This window comes from Cyprinodon tularosa, unplaced genomic scaffold (genome assembly GCF_016077235.1).
Source record: "Cyprinodon tularosa strain WSP-4 unplaced genomic scaffold, ASM1607723v1 ctg222, whole genome shotgun sequence".
NCBI lineage: Eukaryota > Metazoa > Chordata > Actinopteri > Cyprinodontiformes > Cyprinodontidae > Cyprinodon > Cyprinodon tularosa.
The window spans coordinates 1,256,738-1,273,875 of record NW_024038830.1 but is presented as its reverse complement, the minus strand read 5'-3'; the positions used below and the strand labels follow the sequence as shown (position 1 = coordinate 1,273,875).

General features: G+C 40.4%; 1 protein-coding gene, 1 long non-coding RNA gene, 2 other non-coding genes and 1 pseudogene across 4 annotated transcripts; 1 reads left to right on the top strand and 4 right to left on the bottom strand.

Annotated features, from left to right (window-relative positions):
- Nucleotides 1-2,874: 2,874 nt before the first annotated feature.
- LOC119784294 lies at nucleotides 2,875-2,993 on the bottom strand. Its single transcript, XR_005280914.1, has one exon. It is a non-coding gene; the product is annotated as a 5S ribosomal RNA (ribosomal RNA).
- A 3,380-nt stretch (nucleotides 2,994-6,373) lies between these two features.
- On the bottom strand, nucleotides 6,374-6,492 carry LOC119784293. The gene has a single exon (XR_005280913.1). It is a non-coding gene; the product is annotated as a 5S ribosomal RNA (ribosomal RNA).
- Nucleotides 6,493-10,859: 4,367 nt separating this feature from the next.
- On the top strand, nucleotides 10,860-13,132 carry LOC119784266. Its single transcript, XM_038286236.1, has 5 exons — nucleotides 10,860-11,131; nucleotides 11,718-11,861; nucleotides 11,946-12,110; nucleotides 12,202-12,490; nucleotides 12,597-13,132. The coding sequence occupies exons 2-5, from the start codon at nucleotides 11,856-11,858 to the stop codon at nucleotides 13,130-13,132; spliced, it is 996 nt and encodes a 331-aa protein (XP_038142164.1). The 5' UTR covers nucleotides 10,860-11,131; nucleotides 11,718-11,855.
- A 944-nt stretch (nucleotides 13,133-14,076) lies between these two features.
- LOC119784295 lies at nucleotides 14,077-14,190 on the bottom strand (annotated as a pseudogene).
- A 2,157-nt stretch (nucleotides 14,191-16,347) lies between these two features.
- Nucleotides 16,348-16,600, bottom strand: LOC119784242. Its single transcript, XR_005280911.1, has 2 exons — nucleotides 16,563-16,600; nucleotides 16,348-16,475 (listed from the first exon to the last, which is right to left on the bottom strand). It is a non-coding gene; the product is annotated as an uncharacterized LOC119784242 (long non-coding RNA).
- Between the last annotated feature and the right edge of the window lie 538 nt (nucleotides 16,601-17,138).

Sequence of the window (17,138 nt, the reverse complement as noted above, 5' to 3'; positions counted from 1 at the left end):
TTGTTCTTTTCATGTTACTTAGTCTTCTGTGGAAGGTCTTTTGTCTACCCGTTTTTGCCATTGCTGCAATTAAATTCCTCCACTGAGGGGAAACCCTTTTCTTATATATACATATTTTTTTACTTATTAGGTAAAGATAGGAAATAAATAAGGCCATTCACACTCGCTAAGGTAGTTGAAGGAACATGAGAAATGGATAGAGAAATATTTGAAAAGCAGGGGGGTAAAAACAATGTTGATTAAGTTGAGGTTACATTTAACCAAGGTAATTTGTAGCATGCTTTGTTTACTATGTCAATGTATCAAGCAAGAAATATAGATGAATACTGTTAAACATAACTGTAAAATAAAAGAAAGAGATAACAATATCATTCAAAGTATAATAAATTAAAATCTTTAGACAGAACAAAAGTGAAGAACAAATACAGAAACATATTATAGAATACATCACACTGTAGAGTAATTCCCCTGTAATATGCAAATAAAATGCTGACGCCATCATCTGGGTGTACATAGACAGCCATCAGTATCTCATAAAACCTTATAGTGCAATACAAAAAAAATATTTTACCGGTAATTAATTCCTAAATATTATTATTTTTATTTAAGTATTTAATCTAAATATTTAATCTAATGTCATTGTGTCTTGCATAGTGATTATACCTTTCCAAGTCTGTCCAATGGTCTCATATGTAAAAAAAAAAAAATAATATATATATATATATATATATATACATATATATATATATATATATATATATATATATATATATATATATATATATATATATATATATATATATATATATATATATATATATATATATATATATATATATGTGTATATACATATATATATATATTTTTTTTTTTTTCTTTTCTTTTTTTTTTTAAACAGTCGTAATAACAAACACCGTTAAGGACCAGTTGTAATGCAAACAAGAGCTTTCCAAAGGTTCCTCGGTTCGAATTTGTAATAACTGATTCTGGGTCATTGCAGATGGTATCCTGACTGTGTCTATTATGCAGGGTTTGTTGCATATTTCCAACAATGGGCTTCAAATGGTTAATAAATGGTTCATGAAAAAAAATTACAGCATGCTGCCTATACATCATTGAACCACTTTTACCACTGTTGTCAAAGACTGAAGCTTTGACACTTTTTACCTTTTAAAATAGCTCAAACTCATTATTCTTGGATGGAGAACATCTGCAAAGCTGAACTCTTTTAAGTGTTGAAGCAGATTTCAGTTGAATATCAGTCTGAAATTTATTTCAGCCATTCCAAGACATGAGAATCTCCAGACCTAATCCTTTCCATTGAGGCTTTGGCTGTATGTTTAGGTTCACTGTCCTGATTGAAGATTAACATCCACCTATTTCATTACCTTTTTTTAACCTCCTAACATATTACTGTTTAATCAAAGTGTCTGTATTTTTTTTTTTTTACTGCTTTCCATTATTGTAAGTAAGGGGAACAAACTCTAACCAGATCAGAAATGGGCTGATTACCATGCAATAAGGACTGTAAGATGTCTTGTTCTCTCTTTGCAAAGATGAAATCAAATGCAGACTGAGTAAAATCCATCAATCTCCATTTATTCAACTGGAGTGAATAGTTTTATTCTTTAATCCCAGAACAATGTATAAAAAATATATCTGCAACATATCTTATATTCAACAACAAAAAATACTTAGTTAAGCAAATTATCAAAAAAAAAAAAAAAGAAATTGATGTTTTTTTAAAATAATAAAAAAAACAAAAATACCTATTCAATAGCAAATTAGATAACTAAATAAGGGTATAAACATTGAAGAACTGAAGAAGAGTTGAAGAACAATCACTAAACTGAAAAAGATAAAGAATATAGGATATAAGGGTTAATTAAGAATGATATTTGGACAGAATAGCACAGTCTTATAGCATTGGTGGTAGACAAAGTAAGTATATTTAGTTTATTTCTAAATGCTATGATTGTATGTAGAGATTGTGTAAGATGAAACTTGTGTATGAAAATTTTGACCATGATAATTTAATTATTAATATAAATTCTCTTTATTCATTCTGGGCAATAATATCAAATTAAATTTGGAGCATATGAATTGGTTGGAAGGATAAGGTAATTTAGAAACCTCTCCATTGAAGACGCTATCTCCTCTGCTCTTCACCTGAGCCTGGCACACCTGGAGGAGAAGAACACCCCTGTGCGGATGCTGTTCCTGGACTTAAGTTCAGCTTTCAGCACCATCATCCCACAGGATCTGATAGGAAAACTGGAACAGTTCAGCTTCAATACACCCCTCTGCAATTGGCTGTAAGACTTTTTTCACAAACAGACCTCAATCAGTCCAGGTTGGACAGAACACCTCTGATTGTCATCAGTCTTAGCACAGGCTCCCCTCAGGGCTGCGTCCTGAGCCCCCTGCAGTTCAACCTGATGACACACGACTGCGTCTCCAAGTTCACCACCAATGACATTGTGAAGTTCACAGACAACGCCAAGGTGTTGGGCCTCATCAGAGACGAAAACGACCGGGACTACAAGAATATTTTTAAACAGTAGGATTTGTATTTCTGCTTGAGTAATACACATTGACACTTTTCACACCTCTGCATGCTAGTGATGGGAGGAAAATTATAACAGACAAAAAGTTAAGAAAGAAACTCAAATGAATGTCAATTACATTCAGCTACTCTGACCTGATGCTCTCCAAGTGAACTACTCAGATCCTGCCTATCCATTCCAACAAGACTGTCTCCACTGGAATATTGTGTGTGCCTCTTTGCCTGCTGGTTACCAGCAAAACGTTGGCTTTGTTGTGTGCTGAAAGGCGACAGGGTGCTGCAGCGAGAGCAGCTCCTGCCAGCCAAAAAGCTTACAGCACCTGGTATTCCCAGGCGGTCTCCCATCCAAGTACTAACCAGGCCCGACCCTGCTTAGCTTCCGAGATCAGACGAGATCGGGCGTGTTCAGGGTGGTATGGCCGTAAGCCGCTTGAGTTCAGTCAGCCAGCCTACTTGTACAGCTGGCTGTTTTCACCTGCTGCTTTGGAGCACATCTCTTGATTCTGGCCAGTAGGCACAGAAATGGTTTTAAAGACAATGGGTTGTTCTCCACAACAATCTTCCGATGTCTCATTCATAGGGGCTGGACTAAATTACACATTTAATCTCACATTTAGTCTGGTTTATCAGGCTAACTGTTACCATTAGTTGTTAAACTAAGAAACTTTTAAGTATAAGGAAGCTTTCATGCAATATTGTAGGAAAAAAAAATTTCCTTTAATAGGGTAATACTCAGTATAAGGTTTAAAGCATCTATCCTTAACACCAGCCAGCTGGGAATTTATATTTCTGATACTTTAAGATGCTTATTGCCCTACCCGGTAGGGGGGGTAAAATGTCTTATTTAATCAGTTATTGTTTCGGCTGTTATACTGTTTATGACACACAGCCCTACTAGCTGTGTTAGAACAATAGATGAAAGAGTGATTTGAGCACAAATCATGGTCAAACAGTTAATTCTGCACATACATGGAATAAATTCAGTATAACTTCTGTTCAATTTATAAGAGTTTATTAACAAAAATCATTCATCTCCAAGTCACACATATTCCAGTTTAACACTCTTAACTGAGACTAGTAAAACTCAACTAAACTAAACTAAACTAGTATGTATAAAGAGGAAGGGGAAGCATGGTTGAAAACCATATTACAGTTTAAGATGGATCTTGTGTTTGAAACCAAAGTTTATCTGGAAGAATTTTGGATGTGATCAAATTAGCTTTTCACTAATTTTAAAGAAATTGGAATGTTTTCAGGCCAATTCACAATGCAAATCCATGAGGTGAATAAAACATTATTTGGCCAATTAATGTTTAATTGAATGATTTGCTTGATCAAGAACCAAAAACCTTTAGTTAAATGATTCTTTACCCTCTTTGAAATAGCTAGCAGCGAATAGACATGAGGATTCCGCTAAATGACTCTTGGTCATACTTGCCAATGGAAATGTAATGAGCAGATGAGGAACACATGAACACTGATGTTATATCAGTGTTTAACCCTAAATGAATAAAGCTTGTCCAAGCTTACGCAACCGCTCAACACATATTCCTGTAGCATAGCGTAGCATGCAGTCCATTCTTTAGCATCAATTAGCGTTGTCTTTATATGATTAGCATCATCAAAAGACATATTGTTTGTTCTGTCCCTAATCATGCAAGACCTGCAAACCTTTTTCCCTGTCCATTTGGAAAGCTTGAGTATCATCCATTTGCAGCTCTACAGTCAGGGCACAGCAGGGATTCTTTGTCTCAGTGGCACACAGCATGGGTCCTCTTTTGTCTCAGTCATTCATCAAGACAGGGTAGGCCTTTTCTCAAGTCTGGCTCTTTAAGTTCTGAAACTCAAGAGAAATGTGTTGCAAAAAGTTTTGCAGCAGTTTGGTTCTAAAAGGTTCGGACCCTAGCTTTGAGCGCAGGAGCAGAAGAGATCAAGAGCAAAAAGAGAAAGAATCCCGTGTGCTCTGCTGTTTTGTCTGTCCTCACACAGAGGGAGGGGGGTCTGTGGTTGGTCACACCTCCGTGACTTGCCATGTGACTTGCCTGTGGAGGCCTTGGCTGAAACAGGGGTGTTGCAGAGATTCCACAGCTGATTCCACATCATCGTTTCATGATTAAATATGGACACTGGTTCCCAATGTCCAAAAAGTATCATCATGGCATATGGTGCAACACTCCTGCATAGGGTTGGGAATTGATAAGCTTTTCACGATTCCGATTCCCCTATCGATTCTGTGCAACGATACGATTCCTGATCGATTCTCTTATCGATTCTGTGAAACAATGAACTTGGTAAGTGCACGGTGACATTCGTCTACCTTCGCCTGGGACATTCTAATTCTCCCTGCCTCAGCGAAAACGGAAGGCAGTGAACGGGAGCTGCCAGCCTCTGAGCCAGCCAGGATACCCTTCTCATCACAGTCAACTAAATCTAATGGAGAAGGCATCCGTTTAATGAAAAAACATCACTGTACAATTTTGGGAAATAAACACTTCTTTCCCTGATTTAAATAAATGAGCGTCACCTTTCTCTCGCTCCCTGAACTGCGAAGCAACTTCGTAGCATGTTTAATAACCCCAAAGAGAGGTAGGAAATTGGTTTATTTCCAGAAATGGCATATGATTAACCAGGAACCACATTAAGCACAGCCAGTGATATAAAACTAGCTACTTAGCACCAGAGTTGCCTTCCATGCTGGTCGTAACTTTAGCTTCTGTCCGGAAGCATCAAAAACACGGCCTTCGTTAAAATGTATGCCACTTTACAACCAATCTTTTGATCGCTTTACCCGATGGGGCGGCATTTTTTTTGTTTTGCTTTTCTAGAATAACGCCTACGTACTTGCTTACTGAATGCCGTGTGCGTAAGTTGCTTAAAAACCCTGACTTAACTTACGTAGAAAAGGTGACATAGGTCATGCTGCCCAGCGCTAGACTGGTGCTGCCTGGAACCGTTCAAAGAACCGTTAAGTGAGCTGCCCAACGGTGCCATGGAATTGGAACACACGGAACCGGTTCTGACCAGGAACAGGTTTTCGATTCCCATCCCTACTCCTACAAGAGTATTTTTAAACAGTAGGATTTGTATTTCTGCTTGAGTAATGTGGAATGATATTTTGTTTTGCCTGTTTGTAAGTGGAAGGAGGTTTGAAAGGAAGTCAGGATTCTCTCGTCCTGGTGTGAACGGGAAAGAATTGTGATCTCTGTCCTTTGAAGAGCTAAATGTGTGTGTGTAGTCCCCTTTTCATGTAGGGGTGAAAATGTTGAAGCCTCAGTACATCACTGAACTGCATTTAGGCTGGTCGTGGGTTCTCCTCTGCAGAGTAAAATAAAACCTTTTCTTCCTATATATCAACTCTCAGCGCTCATATTTTTTTAACTCGACAGTAATAAACATTGGCACTTTTCACTACTCTGCATGCTAGTGATGGGAGTAAAATTATAACAGCCAAAAAGACAAGGAAGAAACTCAAATGAATGTCAAGTACATTCAGCTACTCTGACCTGATGCTCTCCCAGTGAACTACTCAGATCCTGCCTATCCATTCCAACAAGACTGTTTTGCTGCTTGCTGTTTGCTTGTTTTGTGGAATATTTCAGTGGAGACAGAGTCGACCAAGGGGGAAAAAGAAGAAAAACTGTAAAATGGACCTAATAAAATTGCAACTTTTGTGTGTGCCTCTTTGCCTGCTGGTTTCCAGCCAAACATTGGCTTTGTTGTGGCCTTAAAGAGGATTGAAAGGCAAAAGTAAACGCTTGCTGAAAGGTGACAGGGTGCTGCAGCAAGAGCAGCTCCTGCTGGCCAAAAAGCTTACAGCACCTGGTATTCCCAGGCGGTCTCCCATCCAAGTACTAACCAGGCCCGACCCTGCTTAGCTTCCGAGATCAGACGAGATCGGGCGTGTTCAGGGTGGTATGGCCGTAAGCCGCTTGAGATCAGTCAGCCAGCCTAATTGTACAGCTGGTTGTTTTCACCTGCTGCTTTGGAGCACATCTCTTGATTCTGGAGATGGACTTGTGCTGTGGGACAAGCTCTACAGTCAGGGCACAGCAGGGGTTCTTTGTCTCAGTGGCACACAGCATGGGTCCTCTTTGTCTCAGTCATTCATCAAGACAGGGTAGGCCTTTTCTCCAGTCTGGCCCTGTAAGTTCTGAAACTCAAGAGAAATGTGTTGCAAAAAGTCTGTTTTGCAGCAGTTTGGTTCTAAAAGGTTCTGACCTATCCTTGATGGTTCTGGAGATCTGGTTCCCCTGGGGCCTGCATCTCCACATTCTAATTCTCCCTGCCTCAGCGAAAACGGAAGGCAGTGAACGGGAGCTGCCAGCCTCTGAGCCAGCCAGGATACCCTTCTCATCACAGTCAACTAAATCTAATGGAGAAGGCATCCGTTTAATGAAAAAACATCACTGTACAATTTTGGGAAATAAACACTTCTTTCCCTGATTTAAATAAATGAGCGTCACCTTTCTCTCGCTCCCTGAACTGCGAAGCAACTTCGTAGCATGTTTAATAACCCCAAAGAGAGGTAGGAAATTGGTTTATTTCCAGAAATGGCATATGATTAACCAGGAACCACATTAAGCACAGCCAGTGATATAAAACTAGCTACTTAGCACCAGAGTTGCCTTCCATGCTGGTCGTAACTTTAGCTTCTGTCCGGAAGCATCAAAAACACGGCCTTCGTTAAAATGTATGCCACTTTACAACCAATCTTTTGATCGCTTTACCCGATGGGACGGTATTTTTTTTGTTTTGCTTTTCTAGAATAACGCCTACGTACTTGCTTACTGAATGCCGTGTGCGTAAGTTGCTTAAAAACCCTGACTTAACTTACGTAGAAAAGGTGACATAGGTCATGCTGCCCAGCGCTAGACTGGTGCTGCCTGGAACCGTTCAAAGAACCGTTAAGTGAGCTGCCCAACGGTGCCATGGAATTGGAACACACGGAACCGGTTCTGACCAGGAACCGGTTTTCGATTCCCATCCCTACTCCTAGAAGAGTATTTTTAAACAGTAGGATTTGTATTTCTGCTTGAGTAATGTGGAATGGTATTTTGTTTGGCCTGTTTGTAAGTGGAAGGAGGTTTGAAAGGAAGTCAGGATTCTCTCGTCCTGGTGTTAATGGGAAACAAATGTTATCTCTGTCCTTTGAAGAGCTAAATGTGTGTGTGTAGTCCCCTTTTCATGTAGGGGTGAAAATGTTGCAGCCTCAGAACATCACTGAACTGCATTTAGGCTGGTCGTGGGTTCTCCTCTGCAGAGTAAAATAAAACCTTTTCTTCCTATATATCAACTCTCAGCGCTCATATTTTTTTAACTCGACAGTAATAAACATTGGCACTTTTCACACCTCTGCATGCTAGTGATGGGAGTAAAATTATAACAGCCAAAAAGACAAGGAAGAAACTCAAATGAATGTCAAGTACATTCAGCTACTCTGACCTGATGCTCTCCCAGTGAACTACTCAGATCCTGCCTATCCATTCCAACAAGACTGTTTTGCTGCTTGCTGTTTGCTTGTTTTGTGGAATATTTCAGTGGAGACAGAGTCGACCAAGGGGGAAAAAGAAGAAAAACTGTAAAATGGACTTAATAAAATGTCAAGTTTTGTGTGTGCCTCTTTGCCTGCTGGTTTCCAGCGAAACGTTGGCTTTGTTGTGGCCTTAAAGAGGACTGAAAGGCAAAAGTAGACGCTTGCTGAAAGGCGACAGGGTGCTGCAACGAGAGCAGCTCCTGCTGGCCAAAAAGCTTACAGCACCTGGTATTCCCAGGCGACTGTTCTCCCAAGTAGCTATCCGCTGCTCAACAGACCAATGGTTGAGCAGCGTTCAGCGCTCAACAGACCAATCACTGAGCGAGGATCCTGCTCAACGGACCAATCAGCAGCCTCCTTCGCCGGGCCGTTCATTCATGCCAGAGATAAACTACTATGGAGGTAAGATGCTTTTCTCTTCTTCTTTCTTCCGTTTAATCTAGCGATATACCCTTACAGATCTAAAGTAATTAATTTATAATTCATTCTTTTTCTAAACCGAGCTTTTAAGTTTCACAAATATTTCCCGATTTTGACAAACAAGGCTTCAGTTAATATGAAGCCTTTTTCCTTCTTTTTTTTTTTTCTTTCTGCCGTCTCGATGAAGTCAAACAAACTTTCCATCATTTTCTGACATTTGTCCCGAAGCTGTCATGAAGTATTAGTTCATAACATGACGGGATATTTCTAAACAAGGGTAATACGTTGTGATCTTGCAATGTGGCGACACTCCCCCTCTCCAGTGATGGAGAACAGCTGCCCGACTGAACTATTAATATACAGTATGGGAAAAATGAAGAGAGCAGCCCTGGATTGGTTGTTTTAATGCCTGGTAGAATTAAAAGTTCATTTTTCTGTACAAATATCATGATAACAACAGTAATAGCTCATAAGTTTTTAATTTAAAGACTGATATCTGCCATTACAATATATAACCATCATTCTTCATGACAGCAGTGGTCTCTTCATTTGTTCCGTGGCTTTATGTACTGCCTATATATTATGAAATATATCTTTGAAAATATACAACTAGGGAAAATATACTTTTAAAATAAATTACATGGTGCAAATATGACAAATGCAAATATTTGTTACATGTATTATGGCTTTGTATTTATGATATTAGCAATAAGTACATTCATTTTAATCCTTTTCAAAACCAACTATTTTTAAATTCATCATTTCATATTCATTATTATTGTACATTTATGTATTAACTATGATTTGTGTGTATTACATAATATTTTAATATTTAGAGTACTTGTAAATGAACTAATAAAGTAAAAAGTTACCAAGTATTAGTTCATAACATCTCAAATCGACTCCACATGCACAACCTGTTCACCGGTTGAATAGGAGTGTTCTTCCTGAAACTAGACGGCTACCAGCTGTGTGTGAGATGTTCCTGCCCCAAATCCTCTCATGATGGATTATTTACAAACTGAAAATCAGAATCAGAAATACTTTAATAATCCCAGAGGGAAATTACTTTTGTTACACGCATCAGTTACAGTTTTATATATATATATACACGCATCCAACTACACAATAAAATAAAGATAAAAAATAAGAATAGAAAGAGATCAAATATGTATGTATATCTATGCATATGTAAAAACTAAATCCGAATAAAGTGAATATCCAACTAAAGTGATAAATCCAAATAAAGGGTTACGTGGTGTGCAAAAATAGTGCATAAATGTCATAAACCAACTGTAACTAACAGAGGACAGTTTAAGGTAAAAGATGAGCGACTATTGGTCTTCAGACTGCTGTGATATCTGTACAACATGTATGTTTCCTGTCCTGAAGCCTGTCTAGTTTCTTATAATGGATCGCTGCACATCTAAACACATGTGACAGTGGTTATTCTGCAAAGATATCCATATGACAATATTAAAACTATGAAGTTGAATCACCTGACTGCACCGCTCACCCGTAGAGATCTGTGTGTGTGTGTGTTGTGTAGTAAATGGCTGCCAGTCTTAAATCCTAATCTATATTTTCCATGTTTTGTTCTAGGTTACGACGACAGCGATGGACAGGAAAATCCATGAATGCGATGTGTGCCACAAAAGGTTCACTGAGAAGTCGAACCTGACGCGGCACATGAAGCTTCACGGTCCGAAGGAGCACAACTGCAGCGTGTGTGGGAAGGTCTTCAGCACCAAGCCCCTGTTGTGCAGCCACATGAAGACCCACCAGTACCTCAGCATCCCTCTGTACAAGCAGGGCCAGGCACGGCTGCAGTGCAGCGATGCAGCCACGGCTGTGGCACAGGCATCAAGCAAGGTGGTGGACCGGACCTGGCTGGATCCCCAACAGGCAGAGGCAGCTGCAAAGAAGACCAGCGGGGAGCTGTGGAGAGGCCAGCTGGTCATCAGCTTCGGTTAATACGCCGGACAATCTTTCCGATGGCTGCTGGAGAACGATGTTGGCTGGGTTGTGTGGCTGCTGGCCGAGTATCGCCAGAAGGGTGAGAGGAGCGAGCAGCTGAAGTGGCAAAAGGAGCGCATGCTGGAGTATGTGCAAGACTTCCCTTCTGTCACCTGCCACCTGGACAGGAAGATGAAGGTATGCTCATGTTTTTAGTCCACACAGGTGTCGTTCATAGCTAAGTTGTGTGTGAGCATCGTGCACCATCTTACTCTAAGTATTTTCCCCATAAAAACATAGCAGCTCCATCTGCCTCCACCTCCCAGCTCCAGCATGACCCTTACTACGCCAGTGATGCAGAGCTGTTGGCTGCTGCCGGTAATATTTCATGCTGATGTGAACATGAGACATGCTGTGTTGTATCTTTGTGATATGCTGAATTTATTATCACATCACATTTCAAGCAATCTACTTAATGTCATGCCTTTTCTGTCTGTGTCTTGTGTTTTGCAGAAAGTCTCCTGGATGAGTCGGAGGTGTCGGTCTCCACCCAGCTCACCACCGTGGGAGAGCTGGCTCCATCCAGCAGCCAGCCGGCGGCGGCGTCCCAACAGCTTCCCTCTGCCTCTGCCGGCATCCTGCTGGATCTCTGATGGGTACGTTTTTCTTTCTATAGTTTCTTCTTGTGCAAATGCTGCAAAGCTGCCTCTCTGACAATCAATCTCACACATCTGCGACTCAGCACCTGTGTCTTAATACCTTTCCTGTGATAATGCCCCTCTAGAAGTAGTGTTATCATTCTTCTATCTCCTATTAAGTGAAATCTCATTGTACGATGTATTTCTAATATGAACTGTTTCACATGAAACACTTACTATACTTACTATTCTCACCAAACTGTGATAACTGTGATTAAATTCAGTGTAAACAAATGTCATATGTTGCCACACCTCAGAAATTCCTGCCTCCCTCTCACCATCCCATAAATATTTTTCTAGATCCGCCCCTGTTAATTTCTAAATGTTTTATTTAAAGCACTTTTTATTACATCAGCTCATCATTTTTGCTTCTTTTTTACTATCAGCACTGACAGAGCATGTGAATATTCCACTTATCTAATCTAATCTATTGCAATTTTATTTGTAATCATACATGTCTGAGTTTTTCCATATTGTATAAATTTAGCTCAGAAATCTGTGCAGAATCAGGAGAAGTGACCGTGCTCTCCACTGTGTCTTCCAGGAGACCGCCTCTGTCATCGAGTCCATCCTCGCTGACTTCAAGGGGCCAGCAGGTCTAGACATAGACAGCATCCCCCTCTTCAAGTCTGCAGAGGCCGTGGATTCGCACTCTGCGACAGCGAGCAAACATCTTGGATGCATGCAGGTGGGTTGGTGTCTAACATTCATCATGTGTCCAGACCAACATGCTGACCACGCCAGGCTAAGAGCCATGCTATGTGTTTTCCAGGATCCCCCTGGCATCCAGCTGTGTGTGGCTGTGAAGACGGTGGTGCTGAATGGCGTGCAGCTGAACAAGTACAGGTGCCGGCGTGGCAGCAACTGTCTGGAGGGGCTGCATGCACACCTGTACAACGCCATCCCCTCCAAGAGATGCGGGATCATGCCATTCCAAGTGAGTTTAAAAAAGGAAACAAGCAAATGTTCAGTGTTTTTTAAAACCATTTATCACATGCAGCAACTCATCAAACATGTTTGTGTTTCAGGTGTACCTCATTGCATTTACCGTGCAGTGGAACACCCGCATGGAGGCCCTCCGGGTTGCTGGTAGTCAGGGACGGCAGACGACGTGCATGGACCCCCGGCAGATCCAGCGCATGAACCAGCAGGCTGAGGTTCTCTTTGGCAAGGAGCACGTGCCGGAGCCCAACTTTGCTGCTCTCCTTCCATACCCTGAGCAGTACCAGGACCCAGAGGAGGAGGAGCTGCTTGGGGTGGAGTACGCCCTGTGCCAGTCCACTGCCTTCACTGCAAGGCAGTACTACGCCCAGAAAGGTAAGGCATATTTAATCACACACACACACACACAAGGAAGCAATCTCACCTCTCCTAACTGCTTCGGCACGTGGGACTCATCATCACAGTAATGCTATGTTTGCAGCGGAAGACGAGCAGTCCCATCAGGAGGAGGAAGAGGACTCTGCAGCAGCTAATGAGAGGATGGAGGAGGAGGAGCTGCTGGATGAGGGTGTGGCCATGGAGGAGGAGGACCCCATAGACGGCGTCTGCAAGCAGCACGCCGTCCTCACCCAGGCAGTGGAGGTGAAGGAGGAGGACAGCCCAGCTCTGCAGGACGTGCTCATGAGCCAGCGGCATCTGCACCTTCCTGGCATCGTGGAGGTGGAGGCCCTGGCCGTGCTGCTGCTGGAGCTGACGGATGACAGCGACCACCACCACCTCATGCCGGTCGCCCTCCGGCAGAAGATTGTCACCGCTGGCTCTCTCCACGAGCATGACAAGACTGCCACCAACTTTGTGAAGAAGTACGAGTCCAGGTGGGGCTACACCCTCTTTGGCCGATGCCTGGGGCCGGAGACCCCCGAGAACTCCGCCGCTCAAAAGACAAAGTTTGGCTGGATGAGGCACCCGCAGGCTGCACAGGTGACAGGACAGCCGTCTGCTCTACCTGCTCGTTAAGATGCTCCATCTGATAGACTAAAATATTGACTCTTTGTTGTTTTACAGCTTTGTTTTCATTATAATTGCAATATGTAAATAATTTTTTATTTATTTTACTCTATATTTAATATTTCTTAGATGTTTTTAGCTATGTATTTATAATTTGTCATATAAGTATCCTATCCATTTTTTCTACAAATGTTTTATAGCTTCTTATTTATAATATTTAACTACATGTAAATTATTTTTCATTTGTTTTCCTCTTTATTATTTAAGTTTTTTAGATGTCTAATAACTTAGTATTTATATTTGCTAGATGTAAATTGTTTGTCATTTAGATGAACACATTTGTCATATTTGTCTAAAGTTTTTTCCCTCAATATTTTTATTTATTATATTTATAGCTTTGTATTTATAATATTTTGCATATGTAATATCTCATTGTAATGTTTTAGTCTACATATTATTAGATATTTATTAGATGTTTCGTATGTTTGTATTTAAATAATTTGCTATGTGTAAATAATTTATGTATATTGTTCTATCCGTATATTAATAAATATTTGTTCAATGTTTCAATGTTTTGTATTTGTATTTTTTATGCAAGTTGTATAATATTTTCCAAGCAAACAGTTTTTTTTTAGTCTTCAGATTATCTAAGTTTTATATATATTAAATTCTATATGAATATTTATAGTAAATAAATATTGTAACAGATGTATGTAACCTTTTCACATTGATATTTGCAATTAATAATACAAATCTTTATGTTTTAAAGTGTCTCCTCTTAGTGAAATACATAAAGAAGTAATCAGAAAACAGTGTTGACCTAAGAAAAAAGGAGCAAAATTCTTTCAAATGAAAAAGCACTGTTCCTCGACCTGGCCAGCAGGTGGCAGAGGTGTGAAATGATCAGACCCAGGTTTTTGCTCAACTCCAGGATCAAGAATAAGTACTTGGGGGGGTCATGAGCCATTCCCAGGCGATCTCCCATCCAAGTACTAACCAGGCCCGACCCTGCTTAGCTTCCGAGATCAGACGAGATCGGGCGTGTTCAGGGTGGTATGGCCGTAAGCTGCTTGGGTTCAGTCAGCCAGCCTACTTGTACAGCTGGTTGTTTTCACCTGCTGCTTTGGAACACATCTCTTGATTCTGGAGATGGACTTGTGCTGTGGGACAAAGCCTGAGCCGTTCTTGCCTAAACTGAGTGCTTGACATTTTCTTGCTGCATTTGCACTCATCCCTGCACGCTTGCACAGGTGTCAAGTATCGAAGTACAAATACTTTTTTTTACCTTTCTTATGTAGAAAGTTGGGCTATTACAGGACCACTTTTTGCTTCTACTCTTGAAATGTTTTTATTTATTATCTTTACTTTCTAATCCTTGCATTCTAAAAATAGACTCCTTAATTTGTTTTTTGTTTTGTTTTTTTTGTTTTTTTTTTATTAGAAAAAAATCAATTTAAAAGAATAGGTGCAAATGTATACAGTGAGCAAAAAGGACAATAAAACATTGTCATTCATTTACAGGAAAGCCAGACAAAAACCACAAAAACGTATTACAAAACCATTTCAACAAAGATACTTTCCCTCTCAATTATTTACAGAGAAAAAATGTATGTTTATGCACTCCAATCCATCAAGTTGTCCAGTCTTGAAAATCTTTGCATTTTCTGAGCAGTCCAAATATGTCCTGAGAAAGTACATTATCAAAGCTTTTGAGAGTTTTGCTGTGGTTTTGAAAAAGTCCTAAACACAGTTTCCAGCAGTCCAGAGATATTTTCAAAAAGTTTATAGTTTCTGCAAATGTATATTGAGTGTCTTGCAAGGGAAAGGATCATATTGCTTAAGATGTGCAGATGAAAAGAATGTTGTCTTCCATCCCCTGTTCCAAATAGTCTTATCCATTCTCACTCTTTGTTTCCTTTGCTGATGCCTGGTTCCAAACTTTCCATGAATTCACCAACCTTCTCCCAAAAGATGCTGCAGCCAGGGCAGCGGAGGAACAGGTGTTCAAGCATCTCGGGGTCTGAGAGACAAACGGTGCAATCTCTGCCGAACTTTTCTTTGTTGATTTGGTGCAGGATGACGCCCGTAAAAACCCTCCTGTGTCTTAATAGAAAATCCGTATTGTTTGCTTGTTTTGAATTGAACTTGTCAGGTAGGTTTGACCAGATCTGTTCAACTATTTTGTTTGAAAACATTTGCAGCCATTTCTTGTGGGATGTTGGTGCTTGTATTGTGACGATCCCCTGCTGTCCAGTAGGTGTTGCCATCTCACTGTTTGGTTTTGTTCTTTTCAGGAAGCAGGTAGAGGGGCTGCTAATTGAAAGCACCTGATGGCTGTTAAATGCTGATATCCAGTTAGCCACTGTCCCTGCTTGATTTGGCCTCCAGACCAGACCAGATCAGGCAGCTTTGATCCACATTTCTCTTTGACTGGCTGAGCAGCTCTTCAATTACATAATTGGGAGAATATCAATTACTGTTTATTGGAATCCGCTCGTCTGTATTAGTGATGGGTTGATGAGGCGTCATGAAACGTTTCGACACATTACCAAACTGTATTGATACTGTGTCGATACTGTGTCACTGAATACTGACACCTGCTGGACATTAAAAATCCCTACAGGCAACCTAGTTGACAGAGTTAACTGACACTGATTTGATGACCTATTATATTCACTAATATGATGCAATTCATTGTATGATGCATTGTATTATTATTAAAACATATTTGATATTTTAGACACAGTCAATGAATAATGAGAACCTGCATCATAATTTAATAATCTCTAATCTGTATTTGTCTATCCTCATCCCCCAATACATCTTCCTACACCTTATTTAATTGATTTTATTTTTCTATTGTATATACTGTGTCTAAACATCCTCTATTTTCTTGTATGTGCAATTTTTCCTGCTACTGGAAATACAATTTCCCGAAGGGAGTAATCCCAAGGGATTAATAAAGTCAAGTCTAAGTCTAGGTCTAAGTAAACATGTAGTAAATGAAGATGCTTGTTCACTGGTATTTTTTTTTTTTTTTTTTTTACAAATTTTTATTAAAAAAAAAAATAAGTTTTGAAATTCAGTCTGTTGCGCTTTTTTGATATTAGTTCTCCAGCTGTGGAAAACACCCGCTCACACGGCACAGATGAAGCTGGAGTGCACAACAATTTTAAGGCCAGGCGGAAGAGGTTTGGATAAACCGTCCTTTAGTTTTTCCAATATACAAGAGGATCCTGGGACCTCGCAATATTGCCCTCTGCCATGTATCTCTGCACCTCAAGGATGGCATCAGCTGTGGCACTTTTGGTCTGCCTCCCCACTTCGAGATCAAAATGTTCCCAAAGGTCATCTTAAAAAAAAAAATAGTATTTTAGTACATGAATCAAGTGGAAACTCTGAGAGGAACAGGATGAAACAAGGACATTAAAACAAATACCTTATTTTCCGAAATGACATCAAAGTGGTCCCACACGGGAGAAACCTTTCTTTTTGCTTGAGGAAGCTCCATCATTTTTGATGAATTTTATATTCGCAAAACACGCAAGATTGTTTTGGCAGATGCGCATCCTTATAAAGGCTTGTCAATCAGTTCGAAACATCGGTCACGTGACCGATACAGGAACTGTTTCGGTCACGTGACTTTTCCGTAGCGATACACACGTCGACACAGGTTTCGCTCTATGAGACAGACACATGCGCCGACCCATCGGTGTTGCCCGACCCATCACTAGTCTGTATCCCATTTTTGTCAGTTCCTATGAGTGGGGCGTGACAAATGGGGGCTTATCAGTTTGAATCCGGATTGGAGACCAGCTCTCAGGTAATGTGTTTTGAGTTATGAACTCTGGCTTGTAGGGGGACGTTGATGTGCATGCTTTGTTGGCGAGTAAAGCAGCCAGACATGTTCACAAGTCATTTTTTGCAAGTCCAAGTCAAGTCTCAAGTCTTGAGAGCTCAAGTCCAAGTCAAGTCTCAAGTCTTGAGAAGGCCTGTTGCAATAATCAATCAACCG

Excerpts from the sequence above, each read along its gene's own strand:
- LOC119784266 (XM_038286236.1), top strand. Across the intron at positions 12,111-12,201 it reads GCGGGATCATGCCATTCCAA|GTGTACCTCATTGCATTTAC; the intron begins GTGAGTTTAAAA and ends TTTGTGTTTCAG. Across the intron at positions 12,491-12,596 it reads GCAGTACTACGCCCAGAAAG|CGGAAGACGAGCAGTCCCAT; the intron begins GTAAGGCATATT and ends CTATGTTTGCAG.